Source organism: Chrysoperla carnea, chromosome 3 (genome assembly GCF_905475395.1).
Source record: "Chrysoperla carnea chromosome 3, inChrCarn1.1, whole genome shotgun sequence".
Taxonomy (NCBI): Eukaryota; Metazoa; Arthropoda; class Insecta; order Neuroptera; family Chrysopidae; genus Chrysoperla; species Chrysoperla carnea.
In genome coordinates, this window is record NC_058339.1 from 66,060,081 (window position 1) to 66,088,007 (window position 27,927).

The 27,927-nt window shown below is 28.1% G+C and overlaps 2 protein-coding genes and 2 non-coding genes across 7 annotated transcripts in view; 2 read left to right on the plus strand and 2 right to left on the minus strand.

The window, feature by feature from the left end:
* Positions 1-1,569, plus strand: part of LOC123295208 (caskin-2) — a 482,587-nt gene extending 481,018 nt beyond the window's left edge. For all 4 annotated transcript variants that reach the window (XM_044876459.1, XM_044876460.1, XM_044876458.1 and 1 more), the window contains 2 exons: positions 338-1,069; positions 1,150-1,569. In XM_044876459.1, coding sequence (XP_044732394.1) covers positions 338-1,069; positions 1,150-1,518 — 1,101 coding nt within the window. In that variant the 3' untranslated portion in view covers positions 1,519-1,569. The remainder of the gene's footprint in view (positions 1-337; positions 1,070-1,149) is intronic.
* Positions 1,570-14,061: 12,492 nt separating this feature from the next.
* Positions 14,062-14,135, minus strand: Trnai-aau. The gene has a single exon. It is a non-coding gene; the product is annotated as a tRNA-Ile (tRNA).
* A 962-nt stretch (positions 14,136-15,097) lies between these two features.
* Positions 15,098-15,171, minus strand: Trnai-aau. The gene has a single exon. It is a non-coding gene; the product is annotated as a tRNA-Ile (tRNA).
* Positions 15,172-16,288: 1,117 nt separating this feature from the next.
* Positions 16,289-27,927, plus strand: part of LOC123296481 (vacuolar-sorting receptor 4) — a 37,654-nt gene continuing 26,015 nt past the window's right edge. Inside the window, exon 1 of the mRNA XM_044877960.1 lies at positions 16,289-16,512. Coding sequence (XP_044733895.1) covers positions 16,334-16,512 — 179 coding nt within the window. The 5' untranslated portion in view covers positions 16,289-16,333. The remainder of the gene's footprint in view (positions 16,513-27,927) is intronic.

Here is a 27,927-nt window from a genome sequence, read left to right on the forward strand (position 1 = left end):
GTCAACTTCGATAAGAAATCAATACTTCCACCATCAAGTCTATATAACCAGAAGTTAAATTCAAAACTGGTGGTTCATTTTTCCAGCTATCGGTAATCCTATTGAGAGTAATACTCAAGTGTAGCGACAAAAGTATTTTGAAAAATCATTTCTGCCGTAATTGTATATATTTGGATTCCAAACCAACAATCAAGGAATTCGATTGTAAATTTTGTGTAATTTTTGTAATATGTAAGGTCAATTTGGTATAAATCGTATTTTTGACTTGCTTTGAGAAAAAAATTTTAGGAAAACTTTTATAAATTTTAACTTTAAAAAATTATATCTCTGTTTCTAGATTCGAGGTGGTCGTGGAAAATCATTAGAAAGTTTGGAAGATCCAAATGAACGTTCAACACATCATACATTTAGCTCAGAAAATACACAAACCTTTTATTATCAACCAGCTGCTGGAGGTTGGCGACCTAGATCTTATGACGATGGCGACATAACACCAACAAATGAAGTAGCTGCATTAATTTATGAAGGAGGTGGTGGAACTTTACCACGACCACGTGGATTAGTTCGACCACGGCCTATTGCAAAAATTCCACCAGCTAAATGTCGTGAAACTACTGCAATATTCCATGATTACGATCATTGCCATCAACAACAAAAATGTTTTACTGGAACGCAATATAAAAGTTTGCCACGAGACTTCTTGGAGAAGTATCATCAATTTGGTATAAATACAAGTCCGTTGAAAAAGATGCCACCCTCACCGCCAAAACGGCAATCTAGTAATACAACATTAGCTGAAAATACTAATGAACAAACTACATGTGTGGAAATCCATGTACAATCTAGCCCGTTGCCATTACCAGCATATCCTAGTTCAGATAGTTTGAGTATATCATTAGAAAGTGGTGGAGATTTACCTTTACCACCTCCACCAGCGCCGGCAACACCACCTGGATCAGCACCACATCGTTTGCTTCCTTCAAAATCATGGGGTGGATCAGGTGAAGAACAAGAATTAATTGCTGCTTTAGCAATGCAACATAGAAACGGTTCTGATGCCAGTTTTAAAGTAAGTTTTTTTTTTACAAAATATTAAATAAATTAAAAAACAAATCGATTATAAAATAAAATTTTGGTTTTTTGTTACAGTCAAGTTCAAGTACTGAATCTGATTCACTTCCATTTGCCAACGAGAATGCTGGTACAATAAAAACACGAGCTGGTAGTGTTGTACAACGACCACCATCTCGATCTGGACTTCCGCCACACTCATCACCATCACCCTTAACATTTACATCACATTCAGCATCACCATCACCTTTATCATTGCCACAACATAGCAACCCCAATAATACGTCATCGACGTCAGTACAATCATCGCCGTTAAATGTGGCTCGACCACGATCACAACCGGTCGATGTGCTTAACGATATTGGCAACATGTTAGCCAATTTAACAGACGAATTAGATGCAATGTTAGAAGAAGAGAAACGTCAAGGTTTAACTGATGTTCAGTAGTGAATTTAAACCATTTTGTATTTTTACAAAATTTAAAAAAATATAATAAATAAACAGACATTTTGAATAATTTATATTAACAATTTTCTAGAAATTCTTATATTAATAATTCTTTTTTATACAACCTGTGTATGTATGGGTTTAGAACAACATGATTTAGAGAAAAACATGTGAATTTGTGTTTTCATATCGATTCGTTCGTACGTGTATAGAAAAATCGATATTGTGTTATAAACAGTACTTCGATGTATATTTTTTAAATTTAGGTAAATAAAATTTTATTTAAAATAATTTACTAAAAAAAAAGTTTTTTAGCCATATATCACGGAATCGAGTCGCGGGATGAGGCACAACACGAAAACAAGAAGATCGTATTAACAAAGAATTCGAAAAATAAATAGGCTGGTTACAATAATTTATCGATAACCAATGTCATAAAAGGGAACAATGGGCATTTTATTTACTAGTTTCTAGCCATTTGATGTAATCGATTATCTACGAATTAAAGTTCGTCACATTGAAAAAAGCTTCGACTTTATAGTAGAGAGGTACGTCAAATTCTCAGTTAATGTCGTTGAACTTTCGTTTAATATCGTAGAGTTTTCTCGAATTGTCGAATTTGTTGTATACTCGTATATTTCGAAATAGAAATATATAAAAATTCGATAAAATAAAAACAATTTCCCATCTGTCTTTTCGACCAAAATTTTAAAACGTATTTTTTTTTATAAACGTTTCTTTCTATCGCTCTTGCGTCCGTGTCTTTCGCCTCAGAATTAGAGCATCCCTGTGATATTCGTATGATATGTGGATAAAAATTTTTTTGGGTAAATATTTTATTATATTTTTTTTCAAAATATGTTAACTATTTTGTTGCAATATTTATAAAATTGTTTTCATTTTTAAATATTGTCATATTTCTTTTTTTTCTAATTAATTAAATTAACAATTTTTTGCATCAGCGATAATATAATTTTCAATTAATTGTTTTAACGGTGCATAATAATTTTGTACATAAAGGACTGAGAAAATATGTTTTTATTCAACAACTTTAATTTCTAGATTGTACAAATTCTAGATATCAAATTCTTCAAAAATAAATTGTTTTCCTAAATTATTTATAGGTATACAAAATAAAAAAGACGTAATTAAAAATTGTTAATTATTTGTTTAAAAAAAAACTCAGTCTATTACGAAAGCTGCCATATTTTTACATAAGTGTACGTTTTCCCCGAATATGGAGAAACAAAAAAAGCCTTTTTTAAATAATTTTCCTATACGCTAGGGTGCACTAGTCAAAACTTAATTTGTTTGTTTTTATTGCTCTACTTAATTAATATTAATTATTGTCTCATATAATAATATTAAAGGTTAAATAATATATTCTTTTAATTTTTTTTTTTAAATTAAAAACTCATTTATCTTATGTTTACAAAAAAATCATTTGAAATTTAAAACAAAAAATGGTCCCAATTGTAAATATTTAATTTTTATAATGGTGGATGTTTTTAATATTTCCGTTGATCTAGTTAAAATTTTGCACAGTTCTGGAAACAAAGGGATGGGTCTAAATACGGTAGAATAAAAATAGTATTTATTGCTAATTTGGTTTTACATTCAATCACACTTTTCATCATTCCAGGCCCGTGTTTTTGATAAATTTGAACCACCATGACCCTTTTTGCATATTTTTAAGCAAGCTATTGTACGTAACTCTCGTCGCTATACAAAACTTGAGGCACACTCTGTTCAGTTAATAAAGGTACAGAAAAATTTAACTCACCACGCGAGAGCACTGATTTAAGAACTAGCTTTTAGCAAACTGGCAAGCTACTAACCCACGAAAAAAAAATTTTTTAATTATAGAATACTATTTAGTGTGAAATTAGTAGCCTCCGTTAGTAAAATAAAACTTTGTATATAACATCCTACCAACAATGAATGGAAAAATATTTGTTTATAAAAAAAATTACTTAATGATATGAAGGGAAGATCTTCTAACCTCGAGGTTAAAGAGGTTCACTTCGGTCGACAGTTCCCATGACTGACTATCTTTTTCTATATGTTTTCTATAGCATATTTCATTTCATACTTTTTTGCTATGTTAGTGTCATTTCGGTTGGTTTAGGAATTCTTATTTTCTGCATTATTATTATTATTATTATTATTATTATTACTTTTTCAGTTAAAAACCCATGTGAGTCGGTTCTCCTTACCCTCTATCTTTTAACTGAATTATTTTCCAAAACTTCCACCATTATAAAAATAAAATAAATAAACAAAAAATTTTAAAATAGTGATATTATTTGAAAATACTTGTAAATATTATAACATATATATTTTTTAGTTGCCAAATTATTTATATAATAAAATTTAATATTCTTTTTTAATTCAATAATTTTAATCGAAAGATTTGGTTTTAAAGTTTTTATTATTATTATTATTTTTTAATTCATCGTTGTACAGTTTTTAATTATATTAATAACAACCGACAAAAAAACTATAGACGCGTCCCTATTTTTAAGGACACAACATAATAAATATTTATGTATAATATTATTAATTATATTCAAAAGTACTTTCAAATTGTCACTAACAATGGTGAGAAATAAGAAGAAAACACACGAGAAAAATTTCAAAAAAATAATATTTAGCTTTAAAAAAAATTTAATAACGAGAATCAAAACAAAAAAAATTGTATTATAGCCTTTTTTTAGTATGTAGAAATTTTGTAATATAGATAAATAAAAATTGATATGCTGTATTTAATCTACAAAACACAGGGTTGATTTTTTATTTGCTGATAAAAACATCCCTGTACATTGTAAAATGGCAACATTTAATTATGGAAAAAAAATAGTAAATAGGTTTATATAAAAATATATGTGTAGGGCAAAATAATAAATCTTTTTGTAACTTTTGGATACAAATTAATTAAAATCTTAGATATTATTTTAGAGGAAATTAAAAAATATATATATTAAAAAAAACTATTTAATAAATACATTTAAAATTATTACAATTCGTTTTTTAAATTAATGACATGTTCATTAGATACCGACCATAAAATTATGCATGGAACCTAATTGGGATGATGGTTAAATTTTTGGAGTGAAAATTTCTTTAGTCGCATTGATCCATTTTATTATAAAAGAGAAAGTTTATAACTTCTTCGTTTTTCTATCGATTTTAATTTCATTTTCAAGTTTTGTTATGGGTTTAAGTCTTGTTTTACATTTGTAGTGAATGTACTATCAGATAACTTCCCAATTAAATCTATTTTTGTGAGGAAATCATTTAATTTTCAAGTTCTCATCTAAAACTAATCTTCGAAATATTCTAATATCACATCGATATTAAATAATAAAATAAAGCCGTTTAAATTATGCAAATTTTTATTCACCTGACTTATTTTCTTGAAACAATTTTGGTGCTATAGTCAAATCACTACAAAATGCTCAGTAAAACGGTGAGACATCAACTTGTTTCCAATAAAATGTTTGTGTCTTAATAAAACACAAAATTTCCGTTTAATAATAACATTTATTTTCTCGCCTTAATAGTGAACCCCATTTAACACAATAAACTTAAACCAGTGTTTTTTTTCACACTTCGAAAAAATTTTTTTTGACGCTTTTGGGTAGCCTTCAACAAGTTTTATTTTATGGATATTTTTGAGTCAAAATGGATCATACAGAGTTGTAATTTTATTTTTGCTTAAATAAGGAAAATTCTCGGCGTTTTTTTGGCATTCAATGCAGAAGTACAATTTTAATTACACAATCTGTTCGAATAATGAATTTATAAGACTATAATTTCATTAATTTAAAAAATGAATTTCCTCCTTTTAAAATCAAATTCTAAAACTTCATTTTTGTAGTTTTCAACACAACATATTGTACAAAGTCCTTTTTAGATGTATACGGATATTGTTGAAGAAATTCAAAGATAAAATAATAATGATGGAAACAAAAACATTTGCGCAAAATTGTATGTGATGAAATTGAAAATGTGTATTTTTCGAATTAAGCTGTGGTTACACGAACGTCGATTTAAACGAACGTTTGTTTCAATATTGATGCTATAAATAACATTGTGTAAACATTAAACGCACAGTGAAAACGCTTGTAATTTTTAATGCTCGTGTGAATTCAGCCTTATTGGGTTTTTCAATTAAGTTTTCAGTGCCATAATGACACAAATATCAACCATCATTTTCGATAGATCAGCTATTTATTATTTACAAAATTTTTTGAGTTTGACCAAGTAAAAATTTTTTTCTAATTTTTGACAGTTATTAATTTTGATTCCTTGGAAACAAAAAATAAGAAATATTATAATTTTTTAAATCGACGATTTGGGTTCTTATTAAAAACGCTAGATATAGATAGTATCTCTTAGCTGGAAAACCCAATAGTTTTGAAAATACATTCTTCCAATTTTATTGAATGTGTTTAAAAAAAATAAGACTGGTAGTTTAAAAAAATAATATTTTGGATTAATTTTCAGAAAGTTTAGAAACGTTATATCTTGGTAGAGATACGCATTAAAAAAAAATTCTTTAAATAATTAGATAACTAGATAAAAAAAATAATTTCTCTGTCCGTTTCTCCAATCATTCTTGTAAATATCGATATCTCTCTCTTTACACGTAAGATAAAGATAAAGATACCGGATAAAAACGATGATTGAATAAACGAAGATTTAGATGTATTAAAAAAAACAAATACTAATTAATTAATAAATAAAAGAAACTTTACGGAGGTCCATTTGCACACATTTTATTAATTAAACGTACTAAGAATTAAAAATAATATATAGATAAAATTCAAAATGCCATGTCCATTTTATAAATAAATAAGGTAACTGTTAGTTTTTTCTCCTCTTGTATTATAATATTGTTCAATTTTTTAACAAATTATGTTTACAATTATTATGAGTTTTTTTTTAATTAAATTTATATTTTAATCTCAGATTATTTTTTTATTATTTATTGAAGTGACATTTTTCTATGCCAGAACGGAAAAAACTTCTCATCTATGGCGTTAAGAAAGAAAACTGTGAAAGTGTCCAGGACGTAAATACCTGTAATAGCTCCCGTAACAACGAAATAGATTGGCTAAGAACATAAAAGTCATCATATTTTAATAGTTTTTAGATCCGCGGTGCGTACACTCCATGGATAAGAAACATTATAGTTGCCTTCCTTCAGTGTTCTTGATTACTTTGAGCTTTTATTTCTATACTTTATGCCTAACATGTTATTTGTTTCTTTGAAATGAATTGCAGAATCGATTGTATTTATTTTTTCTATACTTTTCCTTAATTAAATTGAAAAAGAAACTTTTTTAATTTAGCATAAAAGTTTTTTATCACTCTCGAATTCTGGGTAACGAACCACTCTGGCTTTAAAAGGAATGAAACAGCAAACTCATTGGCACTAGAGAATCCGTCTCAAACCTTTCTTTGTCTTGAGCCTGTCATTCCCATAGTAAGTTGATCCATAATTTATCGAATCAAGGAATGGCTACGACAAGAAGTGTATAACCACAGCTAGGTCATTCGACTTTGCTCGCCTGAAATTCTCTAAAGCACAGTTGGGTAGGGTGGTGGAACTATTGACAGGACGTTGTTGATTGAACTACAACCTTAATTACATGAGGATCATGTAATTCAGCATCTAAACGATGCTTTATATTAAATTCCTTCTTTTTAATTAAACCTGCCCGATAATGTAACTTTCTAACCCCCGGAAAACTTTATATACCTCTTGGTGGTAGTATGAATAAATTCAGGAGATTATCGGTGGTTAGAAATTTCCGAAAAATGACACTTGATTCAAAAACCGTGCTAAATTCTTAAGATCATGGCCTCTCCATATCTAAGGAACTTGATGCTAGGTATTTGTAAGAATATTAGCACAAACGTATTTTTATCGTGAATCTGCTAAATCACTAGGTACACGTTTGTGACCTAAACAGCGACTAAAGAATAGCTACGACTTAAAGAATGGGTATCAGATACTGGAGATCCCTGGTGGAAATATTACTGAATTTAATCTCTTCAGAATTATTCAGAGAAACAAAAAAATGTGTTTTAGAGTTATTAAGAGTTTTTTGGAAAAAAAACTCTGGAGTAACAAATATGGACAAAAATTCATAATAAATCTAAAATAAAACAAAAGTTTGATTTTTCTAACTCATCTGCTAATGCTCTTATTAATTTTATATTCCAGAAAAAATTTTTAATCGAAAACATTTCAAATTTTGTGAAAAGTCTTAAAAAATCAACAACAAAAAATAAACGCATTTTTCTTAATTTTTCTTAATAGTTAATTAAAATTATTTATGATATCTAAAGTTATTTATGTTTGAATTTTTTCGAAGGGTGTATAAATAAAATCAATTGTAATTTTCAATAATTAATTAATTCAATTAATTTGTTTTCCTCTAAAGCAATTGAAGTCAATGCGTCCATAACTGTTAATTATTATTTTATATATTATATAAATATTTACATATAATTTACAAGCATTATGTATTTGATTGAATGGTTAACAATATTTAGATAGATAAATAAAAAAAAATAATAAAGTGAACTTATATTAAAATTTATCGTTTTTGTAATTTTTTATTACTGCCTGTCAGACTCCGTTGTTTAATTTAAATTTAATTTGAGTTATAATATGTGTAAGTATACTCTCACAATAGGAGGTCAGTGAGTGGAAATCTGAGCAACGGCCACCTAACAAATTCGATACCTTCATAGTTTGTGTCCCTTTGGCGATTCGACGAATAGTTTTACAGATAAGGACTAAAATGATAAATTAGGGTTGGTATTCCGGAGCAATTTCGTCAACCGATATCTCCAAAACTTGACTTTCAAATGAGTCGTATTTTTGTGTGCATGGATTTTTTAGCGCAATAGTTGGATAAATCTACCGGATTTTAATAATAAATTCGATAAATTTTGGCAAATGGCAAATTTTTTTAAATAGATTTCTTTCGTTGTAAAAAATTCAGACATGGAGAAAATACAGAAAACCTGCACGCGGTTCCTATCTCGACATTGGTTTCTTTGGTTACGTTTTCTTGAATATCTCTGATTCTATTGATCGAATTGAGACGAATAAAAAAAAAAGAATTGTTTTTTAAGAATTTCTGCACCGACCTTGCTTGCTATCGAATATTTTGAACTTTCTCTGATAACTTTTCGAAATATGAAGCCATTGAGTTTTAATTCTGGAAAAAGATTATGGAAAGTAAATTATGATAATAAGAAAGGGTGATAAATTTTTGCCCGATATATAACCTCAATTTTTCTGAAAAATTTCAACATCTCGTACAGTTCAAATCATCAGATTTTAACTCTTTTTTATTAAATTGCTGGTTTTTCTGTACTTTCGGATCGTGCCAACGGGCTTTCTTTCAAAACCTGATTATGAGCCGAAACATTTTAAAACAAAAATGTAAAAAACTCGAAAGAATTCAGATTTACACCATTACAAGGTACAACAATTGGAAATTTTCTAAAAATTTTTGCTTTGTAATGTTTCGACTTGTAATCAAGTTTTGAAAAAAAAAAAAAAAAAACAAAAAACATTACTTTATATACCAAGTTTTATCAAATTTCAAAATAAAATTTTAAAGAAAATTACCAAAAATTTGGAATATTTTTTTGCAGGGCCGGATTTAAATTTCTGCCGCCCTGGGGCACTTTAGAAAATGCCGCCCTATGACTGAAATTTTATTTTAATAGTTTTGATACCTTATTTTTTTTAAATTAGAATAACTAATTAATTGCAGAAAATTTATTATGTATTACATATTATTATTACTGTTCTTTTAAATTAAAATTAATTAGTATTATTTGATAATTCTCCAATTTTAGGAAAATTCATTGATCAATTAAAGTTTCTGTTATCAAAAAGACATACATAATTTGAAAATATTTTTAATTCTTCAAAAAAACTATATTAATTTATCAATTCCAGAAAATAAAAATATCAAATTTTATTTTTGCAAACCTTTATGGAAATAAATTAGTTAAACTATTTTAATAGTTTTCACTTAAATTTCCTATATTATAATATACAAAATTTTGATTTGATACATAATGCATAAATTATATTTCTTGAAAAATAAAATGTTTATTTAAAAGAATTAGTTAATTATATATTGTATAGAAAATATTTTCTCACATTCCAAATTTTGCCGCCCTAGAAAATTTGCCGCCCTGGGCACTAGCCCCGACTGACCCTAGTGTAAATCCACCACTGGCCGATGATTTGGATAAATATCTTTTGCAAGAGTAATTTATATCCAAGTACAAAAGTCGGATCTGTTTGAAGATTAGATGAGTATTTTTCGAATTACATGCTTATTTGAATGAATAAATTAAATTTTGTAAATTATTATATTTTCTTGCAATAACTTATATGGGCCCCTTAATGGGATATTATCCCATATTTAAAGAATACAAAACGTTGCATGCAACAGGTATATTAGTAGAGACCCCCCATAAATTTTGCATTGAAAATACACCAACAAACACGAATTTCGCCTTGATCATATATTACAATTGTAAATTGTTGCAAAGTTCAACAGAATTATTTATCAATAGATTTGTTTTTCGATTTAAAACGTGCTTAATGAAAATGTTGAAGTTAAATAAAATTTTTTTTCTGGTAAAAAACTATTACAAATATGATAGCCGTAATTAAATTGTTCTTCTCTTTTAATTTGATAGCCATAATTAAATTGAATTGTTTTTATTTTTATGGCAACAAAAGTCTCATAAAATATGGTTAGTTATTACAATCAATTTACTTTTTAAACAGTCAAAGTAGTCACAAACACGAGATATATACAAATATTTAATAGCTTAATAAAATATACGGTAATCAATGCAATGGTGGAGAGTAGACATTATTTTTATTGTGTGGGTTTATGCAGCAGACATTTAAGTGCAATAAAAATAAATTCTTAGGCACAAAATGTGTCACTCATATTGCAAATTTTAATTTTGGAGGACTGTTACCTATATATACATGCATTTTTATAAGTTTGAAAATAAGATAGTTTCAATTGAATCATGAATTGAAAAGAATATGATGTAGGCCCCAAATTACTTCCTTGCACACTTATAAAAAATAGATTAAGTTATAAGAGTGCCACATTTACCATTTCTGGTAAATTCAATCTGGGCGGCTGTCTAAGAGCCTCCAATAAAAATCAAAAGGCTCTCGAGGAAGGCTCCAGGTAAATGTACGAGGACTAAAAAAAGAGAAAGTGGATCGAAGTAGGCAAATTTTTAGTAAAAGGGATCGAATGGGGGGCTTTAGGTAGATTTACAAAGACAAAAAAAAGGGCCTCCACCAAAAATCCACCTAGGGGCTACAACAGATGTAAATGCGGGCGGCACTGATAGTCAAAATCGAAAAGAAAAAAATGGTCAGACGATAAATAAAGAAAGTTTATAATCTATAGCTTTGTTTATTATTAAAAATTCAAATAGTGGAGCAATTAAAAAAAATGTTTTATGCCCTATCTTAATCAAAAACGGCGCGGGCGTTTCCATTGAAAACTCGGCAAAGAAATTTTTCACTATTACAATGCTTTCTTTGCTTAAAGTACAAGGAAGTAAAAGAACAGCTACATGAAATATTTGTTTGTTTATTTAATTTTTTGAGGTAAATAAACAAAAAGGTGTTTGTTATTGATTTTCCATTTTTGAATTTCTACGAGACCAGAAACTGAATATATTTTAAGCAAGTATTTTTTCTAAAGAACAATTATTATTCTTATTAATACGCTGCTCAGACCAAAACTCCTCCCTTCATCTACAAAAATAATATGCGTCGTGATTTATGTGCCAGGCAATGGGAAGTTTTTAAAAAATATATTGGAGCCCCTTGAAAAAAAAGGTTTTTTTGAATTTAAATAAAAATCGAGTATAAGGCTAATTTCGGACAAAAAATTTCGTAATATGCATTTTAATTTTGAACTCTGCAAAGCTGATATTTTGAAAAACAGAATTTGGAACGAATTTTAGCTGTTAACATTGTTTTTCGACATGTTCAAATCAGCTCTAAAACGATGATTATATGAAATTTGTAGAAAAATATTTATATCCTAGTCTCCAAGCATATTGTTAAATTTTCTTCAATTCAAATTTTAATATTTTACTGGTTTTGTGGATGTCTAAACTGTTATCGATGAAAATAAGTCGAGATATGACATGACCTTGTACATACAGCGGTGATAAGTAGATGCTGGTACTTAAAGGTACAGAACGAATATCCTTGGGGGTAATATTTAAATCATTGGCAGTGTAATGTTTTAAAATAGATCGTTGAGCGTTACTTCTAATTCCACAAGCATCGAAAAAAAATTTAATGACTCAGTGCTTAACATAATAAAATTAAATACAAAATTTAAAAAAACCTCCTAAAAAATCAGGTCTGATCGATTAGTTTGAGGAATCGTAGCTCCTAAATGAACCAACAAAAAAAACATTTTTCGATCGCATAGTGTGATTATTTGTTTTATTATTTTTATAGTCAAAGCTATCGAAAAGTTTTAGAGCTAATATTATCTATTAGGTATTGTACTTTCATTAAGTTCAATCTAGAAAATTTTTACACCTACTTGTTAAAATTTAACTCTCTGCAGAGATTTCAAATAGAACCATGGTTAATCTTTTTTCATTTCAAATAGAACCATGGTTCTATTTGAAATGAAAAAAGATTTTACAGGGATAATATTTTACTTGGCAGACGTCTAAATGCTTTTTCGAACTTAATAATAATAGTTCGTAAGTAATATACTCCTTTCTTTTTGTATGGGTCTTTTGTATGGGAATTCGCCATCTGGAATCAGGAATTAACGGCCAAACATTTTTTTCCCTTTTCCTACATATTTAATGTACACTTTATTAATCCGTGCCCAAAAAATGAAAAGTATACCTTTCTTTTTTATACTCTTTTGAATATTTTAATAAAATTTTATGTAAAAATCGATTTTGTAGATATTTCTCTATCATTAAATGTCCCAAACTTATTCAATGTACACTAAGTAATTACCCTCTGCCCCCTAAAATTCTTTTAGAAATAAACAATTATTATTAAAGGGATTTGGCAACAAACCAATTATCCAAGTCTACAATCGTTGCTTAATTTAGAATGAACATTATATTTCATTATGTTTTTTTACCCTATTTTCTTAAATATTTCATAATTTTTTATTTTACCCAGAACTAATTTGTTTTAGTTTTTATTTTTATTTTTTTTTGTTTTACAAAAATATTTTGAAATATTTATTAAAAACATGTTATTAATAATATTTTTGTATTCATACTATTCTTGAATAACAAATGCAAGCATGCCTGGCACTGGAAGTATCGCAGTATGTTTTAAATATTGTGGATTCCAAAGAGCGCAAAAGAAAACTTCGAATAAATAAAAGGCGAAGTATTATAAAATAAAAAAAACTCAGAAACGTGTGTTATAAATATACATTAGGAGTCATACAAATACATCATAACACATGAATATGTGTTTTGGAAGAATATTGTAAAATTTGGAATTTGATAAAAACACTGCGAAAATTTGTTTATCATACTTAACACTGTGTTACAATATTGTCCAAAGTTGGACTTGCATAAAAACTAGCCTAGCCTATCTAATAATACATTCACTCAGAAAAAATTTACAAAATTATTAGCAACTGAGTGTTTTACCAAAATTTATGTTTCATGGCCGGAAAACAAATTTGTTTGAGGAAAATGAGAACTCAAATTGTGTTCGAAAAATGAGAAGCGCCGCAACTAAATTTGTTTGCGAGAAACTAGAACTCAAATTTGAATTCGAAAAATGAGAAAAATATCCGTGGTGGATAAAATAAAGAAAATAGAAAAATGTCAACCCTTGAGAGTTTTAAGAAACTTTATCCCTCAGGACCAGTGAAAATATTCATCAAAGAAGGAATGTAGAGATGTATATAGAGAGAGCGATATATTGATACAAATAAATAAAAAAATCTCTTGGAATGAATTTGAACTCGGAAAATGACAAAATTGTATAAAAAATATATTGCAATTTTATTTGATTAATAAAATTCTTTTAGTCAAAAAATATTCTAACTTAGTTTCTGAAACATCTGAATTGGACATACTATAATCAAAATTATCGATCAAAAACTTGATAAGAGTCAAAAATCAGTAACTCTTAGAAGATCCCAGTCTGTAAGGTAACTTCACAAAATGATAGGTACTCGTTTAAAAATTGAAATACGGTTACTCAAATTCTCTTATTGGAAACGAGATTTAAAAAAATGGACTTCACCTTTCGAATGTGCATCTTAAAAAATCTTTGTGCCGATTTCAAAAACCCTGTCTATAATCGGCGGTCGTGGTTATATGGGCTTATGTTTTTCTTGTATAGATATACACAATGAGCCTATTTAAATGAAATTTAACTGATTTAAAAATAAAAGCAATGTATTAACGTGCGTTAGTTTTTACTCTTTTTAAAAGTAAAAAATTTGGCCCATGGGATGATCGAACTCACGACCTTCGCGTTATTAGCACGACGCTCTAACCAACTGAGCTAATGGGCCACTTGTTCACATTATTCCTTAAAAATTAATCTGTTCTAATCATAATATGGCCAGGTTAATCTCTGTATTTTTGTGATATATGGAGGCCCAAAACGTTAAATACTACAGCTAGGCTTGAAGTCTTAATTTTAGTTTTGATAACTATGAGAAAGAGAACACACTTTATAGCAGCAAAAACTTAAAACTATAAAATAATTTTTTGTATTGTAAAACTTATAGTCGGGTCAACCAACTTTAACAAAGTGTAAAATTTGGCCAATCTAAAAGTTCTAAAATTTATAATCGAGCATGTTGGGCCGTGGCCTATTCTAACAACGTGTAAAATTTTGTCCAATCTTTAAAATTTCTATCCTCAAAAGCTTTTTCGAGGTTCCGCAAGTTAGCTCAGAAGTTGAATTGATCAAACGTACAATGGAAAGTAAGTATTTTTTGGTTATATTGGCCTAAATCTACAAGATCTATTTTGATTTTTTTCAATAACCGCACTTTCGACCTAAAAACTCAATTTTACGATTTTTCGGAAATGGTAGGTTTGGCGCTGGAAGTAGCAATATTAAAAAAAACACAAATTCGAGGTGAAACAGCATAAAAACCACTTTCTAGCCTAGCATACACATATTTTTTTTAGACTCAACCTCCTACTCTAAAAAAATCATTCAAAAAACGGTCAAAATGGGCATAAGGGGATATATCTGAGCCTCATGACTTTATTTAAATGACTTTAGGTAAATTGTCCGTATGTAGGTACTCTAGCGATATTTTTTGTCTGCAAACTTTTTCGATCTGACCCTTCTGTACAGAGGCAAAGCTAGAATCAAGAGAAACTAAATTTCCATTTTCAATTTTACTTTCGCGTTTAAAAATAACCATATCTTTTTTCCTTATCTCGGGCAGCAAAAAGATCTAAAAATTCGAGATCAGTGCGCTACATTTTATTAAAATAATTTTAAAATAAAATAATTTGGCCCATGGGAGGATCGAACTCACGACCTTCGCGTTATTAGCACGACGCTCTAACCAACTGAGCTAATGGGCCACTTAATCGAATTAAGTCATTTTGCAATCTAGATATCGGTCTATTTTTGTTTAAAATAGACCGATATCTAAATGTTTAAAAACTAAAGCACAATTTTACAACCTGAGCTTAACAATCTTCTCGCCATTAAGGTATACACGCATACCATATACATTAGCGAAGTACATACACATTTAATACCATTATACAAACTATTGAAGTACCATCATCTTTTACACACTGGCTGTTCTCTGGTGGCTACTGAAGATACGCAGAAATTCTATTTGTTGTACAACAAATATAGAATGCACATTTCGCATCCATCGTCATCATCATCAACGGCTGACTCCTTTAAGAATACGAAAGACTTCTTCATTGAATTCATTAATCATTAAGACTTTGCTGAGAGATAACCTGGTGATCAAAACCGCTTCGTTAGTGTGTATACAGTGTTTTAAACTTAGATTAAATATAAATGAATAAAACGTGTTTTGTTCACACATATTTTGTTTTTTTTTTTTTTAAATTCTTGATTTGTTTGCAATTTTTATCATTTTTCTCTTAGTAGAAAAAAATTTATTTTAATTTATTAAAACACTTTAAATAAAATAATTATGATTAAAATTTCTTTTAGTTCAAAAATTTCAATCTTTTGATCGCACGTTTATTTTTTGTTTGAGATAAAATTCTAAATTAATAAAAAAATGATTGTAATTATTAATTATTAAATAATATTTACTAGTTTTTTATCATTTAAAAAGAAAAAAAAAAACGTTTTTAATATAGAAATTTTTTAATAATTTTTAATTACTTTAAACGATTTTTTCTCTCTAATAAAAATTTTAATTAATCTTCATATATGTGTTTGAAGCGGGGTCAATAAATTAATAATATTATTTTAATGATAAAAAAACAAATTATGAAATTATCAATACTCTATAATTAATGCAAACAATACAATTAGAGTGTTTTCATTTCTTAATTTTTTTTTAGTTTAAAGGCATTTAAGGCATAATTATTTTAACAAGGTCGTGTACCTTTTTGCGTTGTAAGACCAAATTTGGGTACATTAAAAAAAAAGAAACTGTATACTTTGTTTAAATTATAAGTTATTAAAAATTTTATTGGGAAAAAAATGAAGAAACTGTTAGTGTTTTTTGTGTTAAGTTACGTTTTAATAACAATGGCAAGACGACATCATCATGAACATTATCATTCGGCTAGAATTGAAGCGTTGCAACAACAGCAGCCAGTTCAACAAACGCCGGGTATTCGCCAACAATTAGTAACGGAAAAATCAACAAATTTAAATTATCAAATTGTTGAAGCGGATTTTACACCGTATAATAAGCATGCTCCTGGGTATGTAGTAATTCTTTCAAAATTTATTGTATTTAATTATATTATACCTTAAAATTTTTAGTTTGTACTTTTTTTAAATTAAAATAATTTAAAAAAAAAAAGTTATAGCAGAAAATTATGATGGTAAAAATCAAAATATTTTCATTATTTAATTTTTTTTTTAGAATTGTAGCGGAACGGAATTTTATTTCATATTTTATTTCAAGTCAATTCTAATTTTTTTCTTAATATTTAAAATTATTTAACTGAATATTGACATTTTTTTCGGTCTACCAAATTTATAAATGCCTGGGAATCTACATTTGGATTCAATTTCGAAGATTCAATCTATCTTACATTTTTTAACTCTGATGGCTATAAATAATAAAGATAGAGGATTTTCGGGTTTTCAATATTATCGTTCTTGTTCCCACATAATATATTTGTATATTGGTTTTCAGATGCCATATTAGCACCATCGTTTTCGTTTCGAATCTGTGATTCGAATATTTCGAATAATTAAGAATATTTCCATTGTTTCTTACCACACATAGATTAAATAAAAATTTTGAAAAAATTAAGCTCCTTACTTTTCGTTAGAGGCTATTGGTTACCTGTCTTGGTCCAGACATTTCTAGTAGCCCAAAGTGGGTCTTGTTTTCCAATATTCATCATTAATCTCTTAAAGTTTGCTTCGGTACTTAGATTTCTTTCGTTACTCGATATTCCGGCTTAACTGTCAGTCACCACAATCACTCCAAAACGAAAAAAGATATCGAGCTAAAACAGAAGTTTAAATGTAAAAGTTGTCCCTTCTAAAAAAAAAATAATTTTTGTAAAGTTTGAATCATTTTTTCGTAAATATCATTGTTTCTCCATGAGAGCGCAAATTAGAACAAAACTTTGGTGTCCATTTTCTCCAAGACTATAAAATATAATTAGTTGAAAACTAATTAGGTAGCTTCAACTAATGGTCTTGTAAAAGATTTTCGAAAAAAAATTATAGAAATTATTTTCGAAAATTGTAAAAAAAATGTGTATATAATTGAGTAGTTTTTAAACTTTTCTAATTTATTAAAAATAATGCAAGTACTCATATTCAACATTGTTTATACAGGGTATATCAACAATCGACTCTGTTAATTGTTTGTATTGTAAAATTTAATTTTAAAAAAAATACTCCCTGCAATTTTATAATTAGACTACCTAAAAGATATCGAGCGCCCCACGCTTTTGAATTTTATATTACTATAATAATTATTTTGTACTTTCTAGACCACATTTCAATAAAATATTTAGTTTAAAGTACTGTAAGAATAAATTTTTTCGAATTGCATCTAATGGAGTACTAAGCCAGCTCTGTACAGAATAAAAAACTGTTATATACTATTAAAATTTATTCATTGATAGAATTTTCTGAATAATATTGAATATTTTTTTAAATGAATAAAAAACTCATAAAGGATATAAGCTTACAAACTAGAATTGATTACAGCATATCGATTTCATCAATAATAAATCTTTATATTTATCATATGGAAACGTTAATAAAAAGTAATTGATATGCCAATACCATCGATATATATTGAAATCCGACATTCCAATATGTCGTTTGTGTTTGTTTATTTGTTTGTTCGTTATGTCTTTTACCATTGATGATCGACTCCAACCCAATTACTAAAATGAAATCATGAAATCATGTACAAGTTATCGGGAGAACGCATCTTCACGTATTTTATCACGAATCAATGATGAGAAAATTAAATATAAATGTCTCTTGAATCGTTACTAACAAACTATGTGATGGATATGATTTTTAGAAACCAGAATAATATTTTTTTTTTTGTAAATAATTATTTCCTAAATAAATAAGTTAGTATCTTAAATAATTAAATAAAATTATTCATTCATAAATTATAGAAAAGTTTATTTTCTGAAACTTTGTTACTTATAAATTTTTCGCTTTTTTGTTAATATTAAGCGAGAAAAAGTGATGTTATAACTTTTCCGATTTGGAATATGTTATAAGGTAATTTTGACCCATTCTTTTAGATCAGACCATACCAAACGGCACTACAGCCCTGGGTGGGTCTTGACCTCCTCAACAATTGACCTCCATAGCATTCTGTTTTTCGTCATGGGACACCATACTGTAATCTTCATAATTCGAAGATCACTTGTGACATTGTCCATCTAACTCATTTTACCATTTATTTGGTACTTTCATAGGCATTCGGGAGCCGTTCATGCGTTGTATGTGGCCAAATCGAACAATGCTCTCACTCTGCCGTAGATATATCTTCGTGATTATCTTCCTTTCGAATCTTCTCAATCGTTCCTTATCATCTCGGTCAGCATCCATGTTTCCTCACCTTATGCCACTACTGGGTGAATTAGTGCAGTGTAGATTTGCATCTTTGCAGTGTAATTCAATTGTTTGTTTTTAAGGAGATTTATATTTGCATGGCAGACCTTAAATCCAGCTTGTAGTCGTTTTTTGGAGGACGTTGAACATTGTACATCGTTATCGATTAAATTTCCAAGCACTTGAAGGATGTTCAGTTATTTGTGAAGAAATAACGTCAAAATTCCGAGATATCATCTTTCTCCGAAATTACCAGCCAAATTAACCCGATTTGCTAATTTTTTGGGATAAAATTGCCTGATTATTTATTTTAACTTCCCAATATAAATATAATGTGTTCAAAAAGTCCAAATTTTCAACGTAATATGAAGTTTTATGGTGAGGTTCGAATTAATGTGTGTGAAATTTTTGTATGGTTTGAAATCTCGTGAATCTCTTAGACATGAGGGGCTAACTAGAAACATAAAACTGGAACTATTTTTCGATAGATATTGGCAATATGTAGCTACTAGAAGAAAATAAATTTTATTAAATTCCATGTTTTGTGTTTCCTCCTAAAATAGGGAACTTGTGAATAATTAAACTTTTTTATGATAATAAATATTTTCGAATATAAAAAAATTCCACTTGGTAGTCTTTCCCTATGAACTCTTATTACTTAACATCTAAATTTGAATGCAAATCCAGGTATCTAAATCTCAATAAAATAAAGATAAGTCTCACTATAAGTCAAAAGTTTAAGCTGATCGTCTAGTTTTTAAGCTGATCTTCTAGTTGATTCGTCTAGTGACAAAACACTGATCACCGTCACATATAAAATAAAATTTTATTTTTTCGATTTTCGAGATAAATATATTAACTTTTTATCAGAAAATGAATAAATATTTATTTTATGTATGTATTATTATTTGTCTACCGGTGATTATATTATTAACCTAGCTGTACCCTGTGGGTAAGTACGCGTGAAATTAGTATATTATCGTTTTTACACGTTTTAGTACTTGTAATATGTATACGATTTAATGCTACTTAAATGCTATATTTTTGGTGTATTAAATATAACAATTTCTTAGAAGTTTTTTTTTACAGCTGTCAAGATTTAAAAATATTGTATAAATTGTATCTTTACCGTGTTTGTGAAAAATTTGTTTGTGAAAAATTGATTATTTCTTATTGAGCCGTCTCAAATTGTTTAATCGTGCCGTGCCGTCTCAATCTAGCAGGGCATTTTAAATACAGGGAGAAAATAAATAAAGTACTTACTGATAAACAAAAAAACGAAAATATTTTTGAGAACTGGTCCCGAGAGAATCTTTAAAGAAATCAATATAGAATGTAATATGATAAAGTTATGTTGACAAATAGATTTTTTAGAAAAATTGAAATAAATAGCACGATACTCGAAATAAAATTTTATTTAAAAAATATAATTAAAAAACATACAACAAGTAGACTTACATTTCGCTAAATATCGATATTTCGATTGCAACGCAGCCATCGTCAGGAGCTAAATTTATTCATATAACTCATTACAAACATTTTTTTATAGTTAAAAATAAGTACAGTAACACAAAAATAAATCCCAGATTAGAGTCTAATTGCCCGATGTGTGGATTAAAATGCTTTCGTAAGCCTCTAAACTATTGTGAAATCTAACAGATTTAACGAACTATCCGAAAAGAATTTTGTGTTACGAACTTAAATCGTGGTCTGTTATGCAAGATTTTTCAATTCGATAATTCTTGAAATTGCTTTTATGTTCCTTTTCGCGAATTGTCATTTGGTATTTTATCGGTCCGAGCTTAAATTTATCACAATTTGAATAAGAAATTTGGCTTTCGATTTCTGCGAGTCCAGAATTGACTCACAGAAAAAACTATCGGTACTGGGGTGTTTTATGGCGGTTGGAAAATAGCGGATTGCGCCTCGAAGTTTTAAATTTATGACTATATGAAATTTGTTATCCTAAAAAGAATATTTTAAATAATAAATCAAGGTTTCGTTGACTAACAATTTCAATTTGAATCCCTTGAAAAGAAACGTCCCGCTAGGGAAAATTTGTGTGTGTAAAAAGTCCACAAAAGTCCAACAAGAAATAAAGAACACACATATATATAGTCACCGTGGGGATGTTATCGCAGTAAAACGTTTTACGCGAGGGCTTGAAATCTAAGTAAAGCTTAATGCAAAATGATTTTTTAATGTACATTCCTGGGGCTCGAATCTTCCGGTTTTTAATTGGATGCTATGAATATTAAGCTAAAAGTTCAGCGATGTAAATTTTTAATGAATATGACGGTGGAGTCATCCAACCGAAAGAAGTGTGTCAAATCACATCTAATACGTGTTCATCGATATGTAATTCAAGATCTCTTACAACTTTTTACCGGCGAATTGAATTTTCGCTAACATTGGTCGAAAAAGACTGTATGTTTACGATGTTTTCGTGATGCAAATCATTGTATGTTTTCGTTTGACACAAATGAAGGAAAAAATGGAGATACTCTAAATAACCAAGCAGGAGCTAAGGGGTGTCTGTTTCTTAGAATTTATCCAATCTTATGTATAAACAAGAATTTCAAAACTATTTTTTAATAATTTATATGTTTTTAGTTTTAGATTTATTTCGATATCAGAAACAAGAATTTCAATGCCAATAAATTTATGGCTTTAAACTTTTTGTATTAGAATTTTTCAATGAAATAAGCAAACGATTTATGATTATTCACGATTAGGTATTCCTTTTTAAAACAGTGTGAAGGATACGATAATAATTCATTTTCGATTTATAGATCAGTATCAATTTATTAATCATTGGCATGATTACGTAATTATTATTTTATGATTGGAATCAAAAGTGCAAGGATAAAATTGTCATTATGGTATATTTAAAAAAAAAAAATTTTAAAACATGAGATTAGAAAAATATAAATTTCACTCTAACGTTCACCTAATCTTTAGGGTTTCATAATACATTGTCCAAAGTGGTAATAATCATAAAAATCCGGAATGGACGCTGCACAATTTCTGTGTTCCTTATCGCGTTTGGTAAATGGGGACTAGACAAAATAAAGTTTCCGATATTAGTAGTATCCTCGATGAGACCATGGTCTTGTGGTTACAGTGCCCGCTCCTCATGCGGGAAGCCATTTGATCAAAACTCATCCACGTTAATACATTTTATTTTTATTTTTCAACTTAAAAAAATGAAAAATACTTAATTTATAAAGAAACGTACATAGTTCCTAAATGTATTCAATATAAACCTCTACAGACTTTTGTTGAATAAAATGAATATGTATTCAAGTCGGTTAATGAATCTACTAATCGATTGATTCAATTGAATTGAATTGAAACCTTTTTAGAATACATTAAAAATACGTGTATATTAATAAATTGACATATTTATATTACGAATTCAAAACAAAGAAACGTTTGAGTATTATAAATAAACTGTAAATACAGAGTGTTCAGTCATTTTTACTTAAAAGTTTGGGTCCATTGACGTAAATTTTCGTATTGGTTTTGAATTTTTCATCGGTAATGCCTTAAACTTTAAATCATTATTTTAAGGCATTACTTTATGGCATATTACTGTAATTCTTTAAAATTTAAAGAATTATAGTATTACAGTATGTCCCAAGAGTTTTCACTGAGATCTTTCTTCTATGGTAAGCCAGATACAGAAATATGTTTCAAGCAAAATTTACCGAAAGGGGGCATATCAAATGTACCTTGCATAGATTAAAGAGCCACTAGTTTTCGTTACAGGTACGAGATAAAAGACTCCTTAAATTGGAAACATTTTTTATTTGAATATTTTATCAAAATGTAAATAGATTTGACAAAAATTGAATGTAAAAATCTATCTAAGTATATCTATCTATATACATCAAAATTCCTTGGAATTCAGTATCTCTGTTTGGTTACAAGAATAGGCTTCTTGGAGTCCTCTTTTAAATGTGAAACTGTGATTTATCTTAAACATCCACAAAATTAAAATTTAGGCCAAAATTTTAATCAAACAAAATTTTTCAATAAACTTCTGAAAATTGAAATAACTGAGTGAAGAGATAAAGTTTTCGATATTTCTTTTAAAATATTAATCGAAAATTCGACATGAATTAACTCTCTTTAGGAATATAACACGAAATCGAAATATCAGTGTTGCTTCTTTGATGTGTATTAAAATCATTTTTTCTTGTAAGCCAAATATAAAATGATTTTGGCAAATGAGAATTCGAGCCTATTCAGATTTGAAAGAAACATTCTGTACTATTGCAAAATCTTTTGCAAACAATGAAAAGCAAGCCATTGAATTGTTTCCAATGAACTGTTAACGATAAAAATACAGTTTTAAAGAGTTAAAAATACATTTTTTTACACCTTGTTTATAATTTAAAAATTGTTTTTAATAATGTATAAAAATTAATAATTATAGAATAGATAAAAATATAATACATAATAATTTATATTAATTTGATATGTGATTAATAGATGTTATTTAGATATAATGACGTGGTTTAATTTCATACACTACCATATACGTTTAGTATGGAATATATTTATACTATATTTGTAAGTATTCATTATTATATTATAAATATGATAAAACAAAAACCCGTTGAAAAATTCAACAGAAAATTAAAATATCTTCAATCAAATTTCATATATCAACATTTCATTGTACTAGTGATAGTTTTTATTGAATAAATACTCACTTTTGAAACTTTATATGTAAAATATTATGATGATACGAAAAAATAGCTACGTTTGTTTTCTCGAAGCCTGTAAAAATAATTCTGCTGTGTGCATAGAGACATTAAGAATATAGATTTTTTTTTTATTAGATAAAACATGTCAAAAACAACAATTGACTGAGTTAATTGTTAAAATACCATGCATAGAACAGTGTGGATTACTCTATCACATTACACATACATACACTCACTGTCAAAAAAAGTGCCACAGTTAAAACATTCTAAGCGTACTCATCATATGTTATGTTATAATAGTAACACTTAGAATGTTTGAAAACGAGCATTTTTTGTGACATTGAGTATACATGTCACACATACATAACTGATATTCCCATATAATACATACTATACAATTTACTTATAATTTTCGCCCTCACGGGTAAACAGTAGCGTTAACAAAAAAATGTTTCAAACAAAAGTTGTTTATTTTTTACATTTAAACTTTTGTTCTATCTCTAACCGTTTTCAAGATGGGTCTACGGACCCAAGACCAAATTGACGTATGTTGCTCATTTGTTGCTCACCTATGTTGCGAACTTGACCTCACTTTTTACGTCCTGAGTACGCTGTAAAAATTTCAGCTACATATCTTTTTTCGTTTTTGATTTATCATGCTCACAGACGGACGGACGGACAATGGGAAATAAGCTAATTAGGTGATTTTATGAACACCTATACCAAAATTATGTTCGTAGCATCAATATTTTTAAGCGTTACAAACTTGAGACTAAACTTAGTAAACCTTGCATATTACATATATGCGTGGTATAAAAATAATGAAAACACAAATGAAATATTCATTTGGTAAGACAAATAATAGAACGGAGTTGTTCATGGTACAACACCCTTGAAAATTACAATTTTCCCGAATATCAGAAAAGAGACTTCTGTATTTGATAAACACAAGGAAATTAGGTTCTTGTTTAATTATCTTCACTAGTTATTATTTCGTTGAGATGCACTAGTGTGACCAACAATTTTTCTTCCGCACACTGAAATCTTCCACACACTTAAATGTAAAAATTTTTTGGTAAACATCACTGTTTATCCATTAGGGCGGTCAGAAGGCCACCATAATTGTATTGATTTTGTAAACTTTTCTAATTTATTAAAATAATGTAAGCACTGATATTCAACACTTTCTTTACAGAGTATTTCAACAATTAACTCTGTCAATTGTTTGTTTTCACTTCTTTTGCTTTTTAGTATGTACAAGTTCCATATTTCAAGCTGCAAAATTATTTTTAAGCAAACTTCCCTGTACCAATATTTCAAATGACTATCATTCATTATATCCAATTGCAATAATGCATTCCTTGAAGATAAGATCCATGGCCGTCCAAGAAGGCGTCTTCTCAGGCGCTATTAATAGCGTATTATGTATAGTACATTGCCTACGAAGACGCATCGAATATTCAAGATTCTTATTCTCATATTATTATGATAAATATGATAGCTGCTATTTAATAATATTGAATTGTTTATATGAAAAGATAAAGACATTGAGGTGTATATTATATCGTTTTACAATTTGCATAAAAATTATTTTTAAAAATTATTTTACCAAGAGATGAATAGCTTGTTTTTGTTGTTTAGTTGTACTACGTAAAAATAAATCATATATAAATATTTAAAAAAAATATATATATTTCGAAAAAGGTAATATGTAATTTCATTGTCTATTTTTATAACAGACGGTTTTATGATCCTTCGAACTGAGAGTTAAATCAGAGGGTAATGACTTCTTCCATTAAAGACACTGATTCTTGTATACTTAAAGGTGGTAAATGTCCTTTACTGTTTTAAGTTATTATGCGAAGAAAAATAAATTTTGGCAGCTTTGAAAAACCCTAAACGTAATTTTTTATAATGAAATCAAACTAACTTACATTTTTAGATACTTTTTATAAGTTGAGGTTTCACAAGATGATCTTTTCAGCTTTTTCTATATTAAACTCATTACATCTTTTTATTTGTGTAGCCAAGACTGCACATAATGTTTTCCAATTTTTTAAAATAAAGAGAAAAATGACCGGGAATCGGACCCGGATCTTTTAGATTAGTTTGATCGAATTGATTCGATTTATGATTCCAAATGAAGGTTTGAAATATTTTAAAGAAAGTCAAAAGGGGAAATAAAATTAGAAAAAATTCAGAAAGATTTCTGGTCCTTACCAAATAAGCTCCCTAATAATCGCACAAACGTACGTTTTGCTGGCAAAATTTCAACCCTTTCCCTCTTCCCAAATGGCCGAAAAAAGATAACATGGTTTGTTTGATATTAGTCGGGAAGGGAAGGAGGATATGTTTTTACTCATTTTATTTTCAACTTCCCCTCTATCTCGAAAATGGCCGCTCCGTCATATATATCTTCTATGAGAGAAAATGCAAAACATCGACTGAGGAACTTATTTACCATGCGGCAGAAGGTTAGGATTCATGAATTTTTGTACCTCCCATATCTTAGAATAGAAGTAAAGAATATGAGTATTAGAATATGCGTTTAACGTAATTATGATGGAAGCGTTGAAATTCAAGTTTTGTGAAAAACAAGAAGAAATATACAATGCTAATCTGCGGTTTAACGAATATCAACACAAATTAAGGAAGAATTGATGCCCCTTTAGGGACTAATGATATTTATATCAGACATACCAAAAATTTTGAAGTTCGTGTCAAAGCCTTAAGCCTACGGAAAATCTGGACCTTTATAATGAAGGCATAAAATGACAACAAACTTAAATTAAGTTTATATATTTTTGAGACTCTAGACAAACCTACACATTCTTTGCAATCTTCTTAACTGTAATTTGGAGAAAAAACACACTTAACAGCCTAGAAATTTAATTAATGGATATTTCAGTCAGCAAATTTTGTAAAATATATTGATATTGACAAATTGTAAGATCAATTTCAAATGATAATAAAGTCCTGTTTTTTTATTGTTTCAATTACAAGATTTATTCAAAAGAATAAAACAAACAATATCATTATTATGTAATCACAATGGCAATAAATTATTGTATAAAATAAAATACAATAATATGTATTTTTATAGCCTGTGGGATTGCATATGTTACGATAATAATTTAACAGAAACAGTTGAAAAGAATACATTTTAATTTGATAATTGTTTTTTAATCACGACATATATGCAAAAAAAAAAAAAAAAATGTTGGGTTATTAAAACCGGTCAAGCGCGTGTTGGGTCACGTATATTTTAAGGCTCCGTTCGAAATGCGAAAAGGATATTGGGCAAAGAATTACCCACGGCAGATATATATTAAATATAGCAGGATTTGTAGCTTATGATTGATTTTTATATTGAACTAGTACAAATTCAGTTACACTACTAAAGTGCTGATAACTAATTTATGGGCGACTCCTATGGATTTATCGAAAAATATTTATATGTAATTTCAGAATTCTCTTCGGACAGGAACTTACAATAACTAATGGTACGATAAAACCCACTAATTATTCTTTTACTAAAATCCGGAATCCTAAAAATACAAAATTATTATTTTGCCCTTAGATAGATGAGCAATAAATATTTCATCACCTTTCGTTTTCCTTGAAATATATCATTGATTGAGTTTTTCAAAAATTCATTTAATAATTACAATATCGATTATTCATATAATATGGTCACGATTTTTAATCGAACTCTTTTGTTTGGAGTTTTGTAAAAATTGACAAACTATAATTTTGGGTCATTTGCCTCATTATTTTTTAAATGATACCATTGTATGTTTTTGGGTGTAAATTAATAAAAATAATGAGTTACACAGAAATAAGATAATTATATATGTCTCTAAGTATGAATTTAATAAAACTTAATCGAGATTGAAATTTTAGATTCAAAAGTCATATGAATAATTTAAAATGTAATCTTATAATTTTGATGCTAAAAAGATACAGTGTCTAGATGCCAAATAAAATTTTGTGTGTTCTCCACAAAAGTTTAAACAAGTGAAATTTTCGAAATAATTAAATAATAGTGGAACTATTTTATCACGTCAGGTTAAAAATTATGGTATTCTATGTTTTGTGAAAGTTTGAGAATCCTTTTATTCTAGTGGTAATCAGGAAATAACGTATATACCTTTCATACCTTTCATTTCGTCCACCAATGTTATGGAGAGAGGATCTATTTTTAGTAAAATAAATTAATATTTCTAAAACCAGACATGATAGATTTTGTTTACATGGATAACTATTGTCTAAATAAACAATATAATTAACAATTATTATTTTTTGTGTTGTGTACTTTTAAGCATGTATACGATATTTATTTACATCAAAATCTTT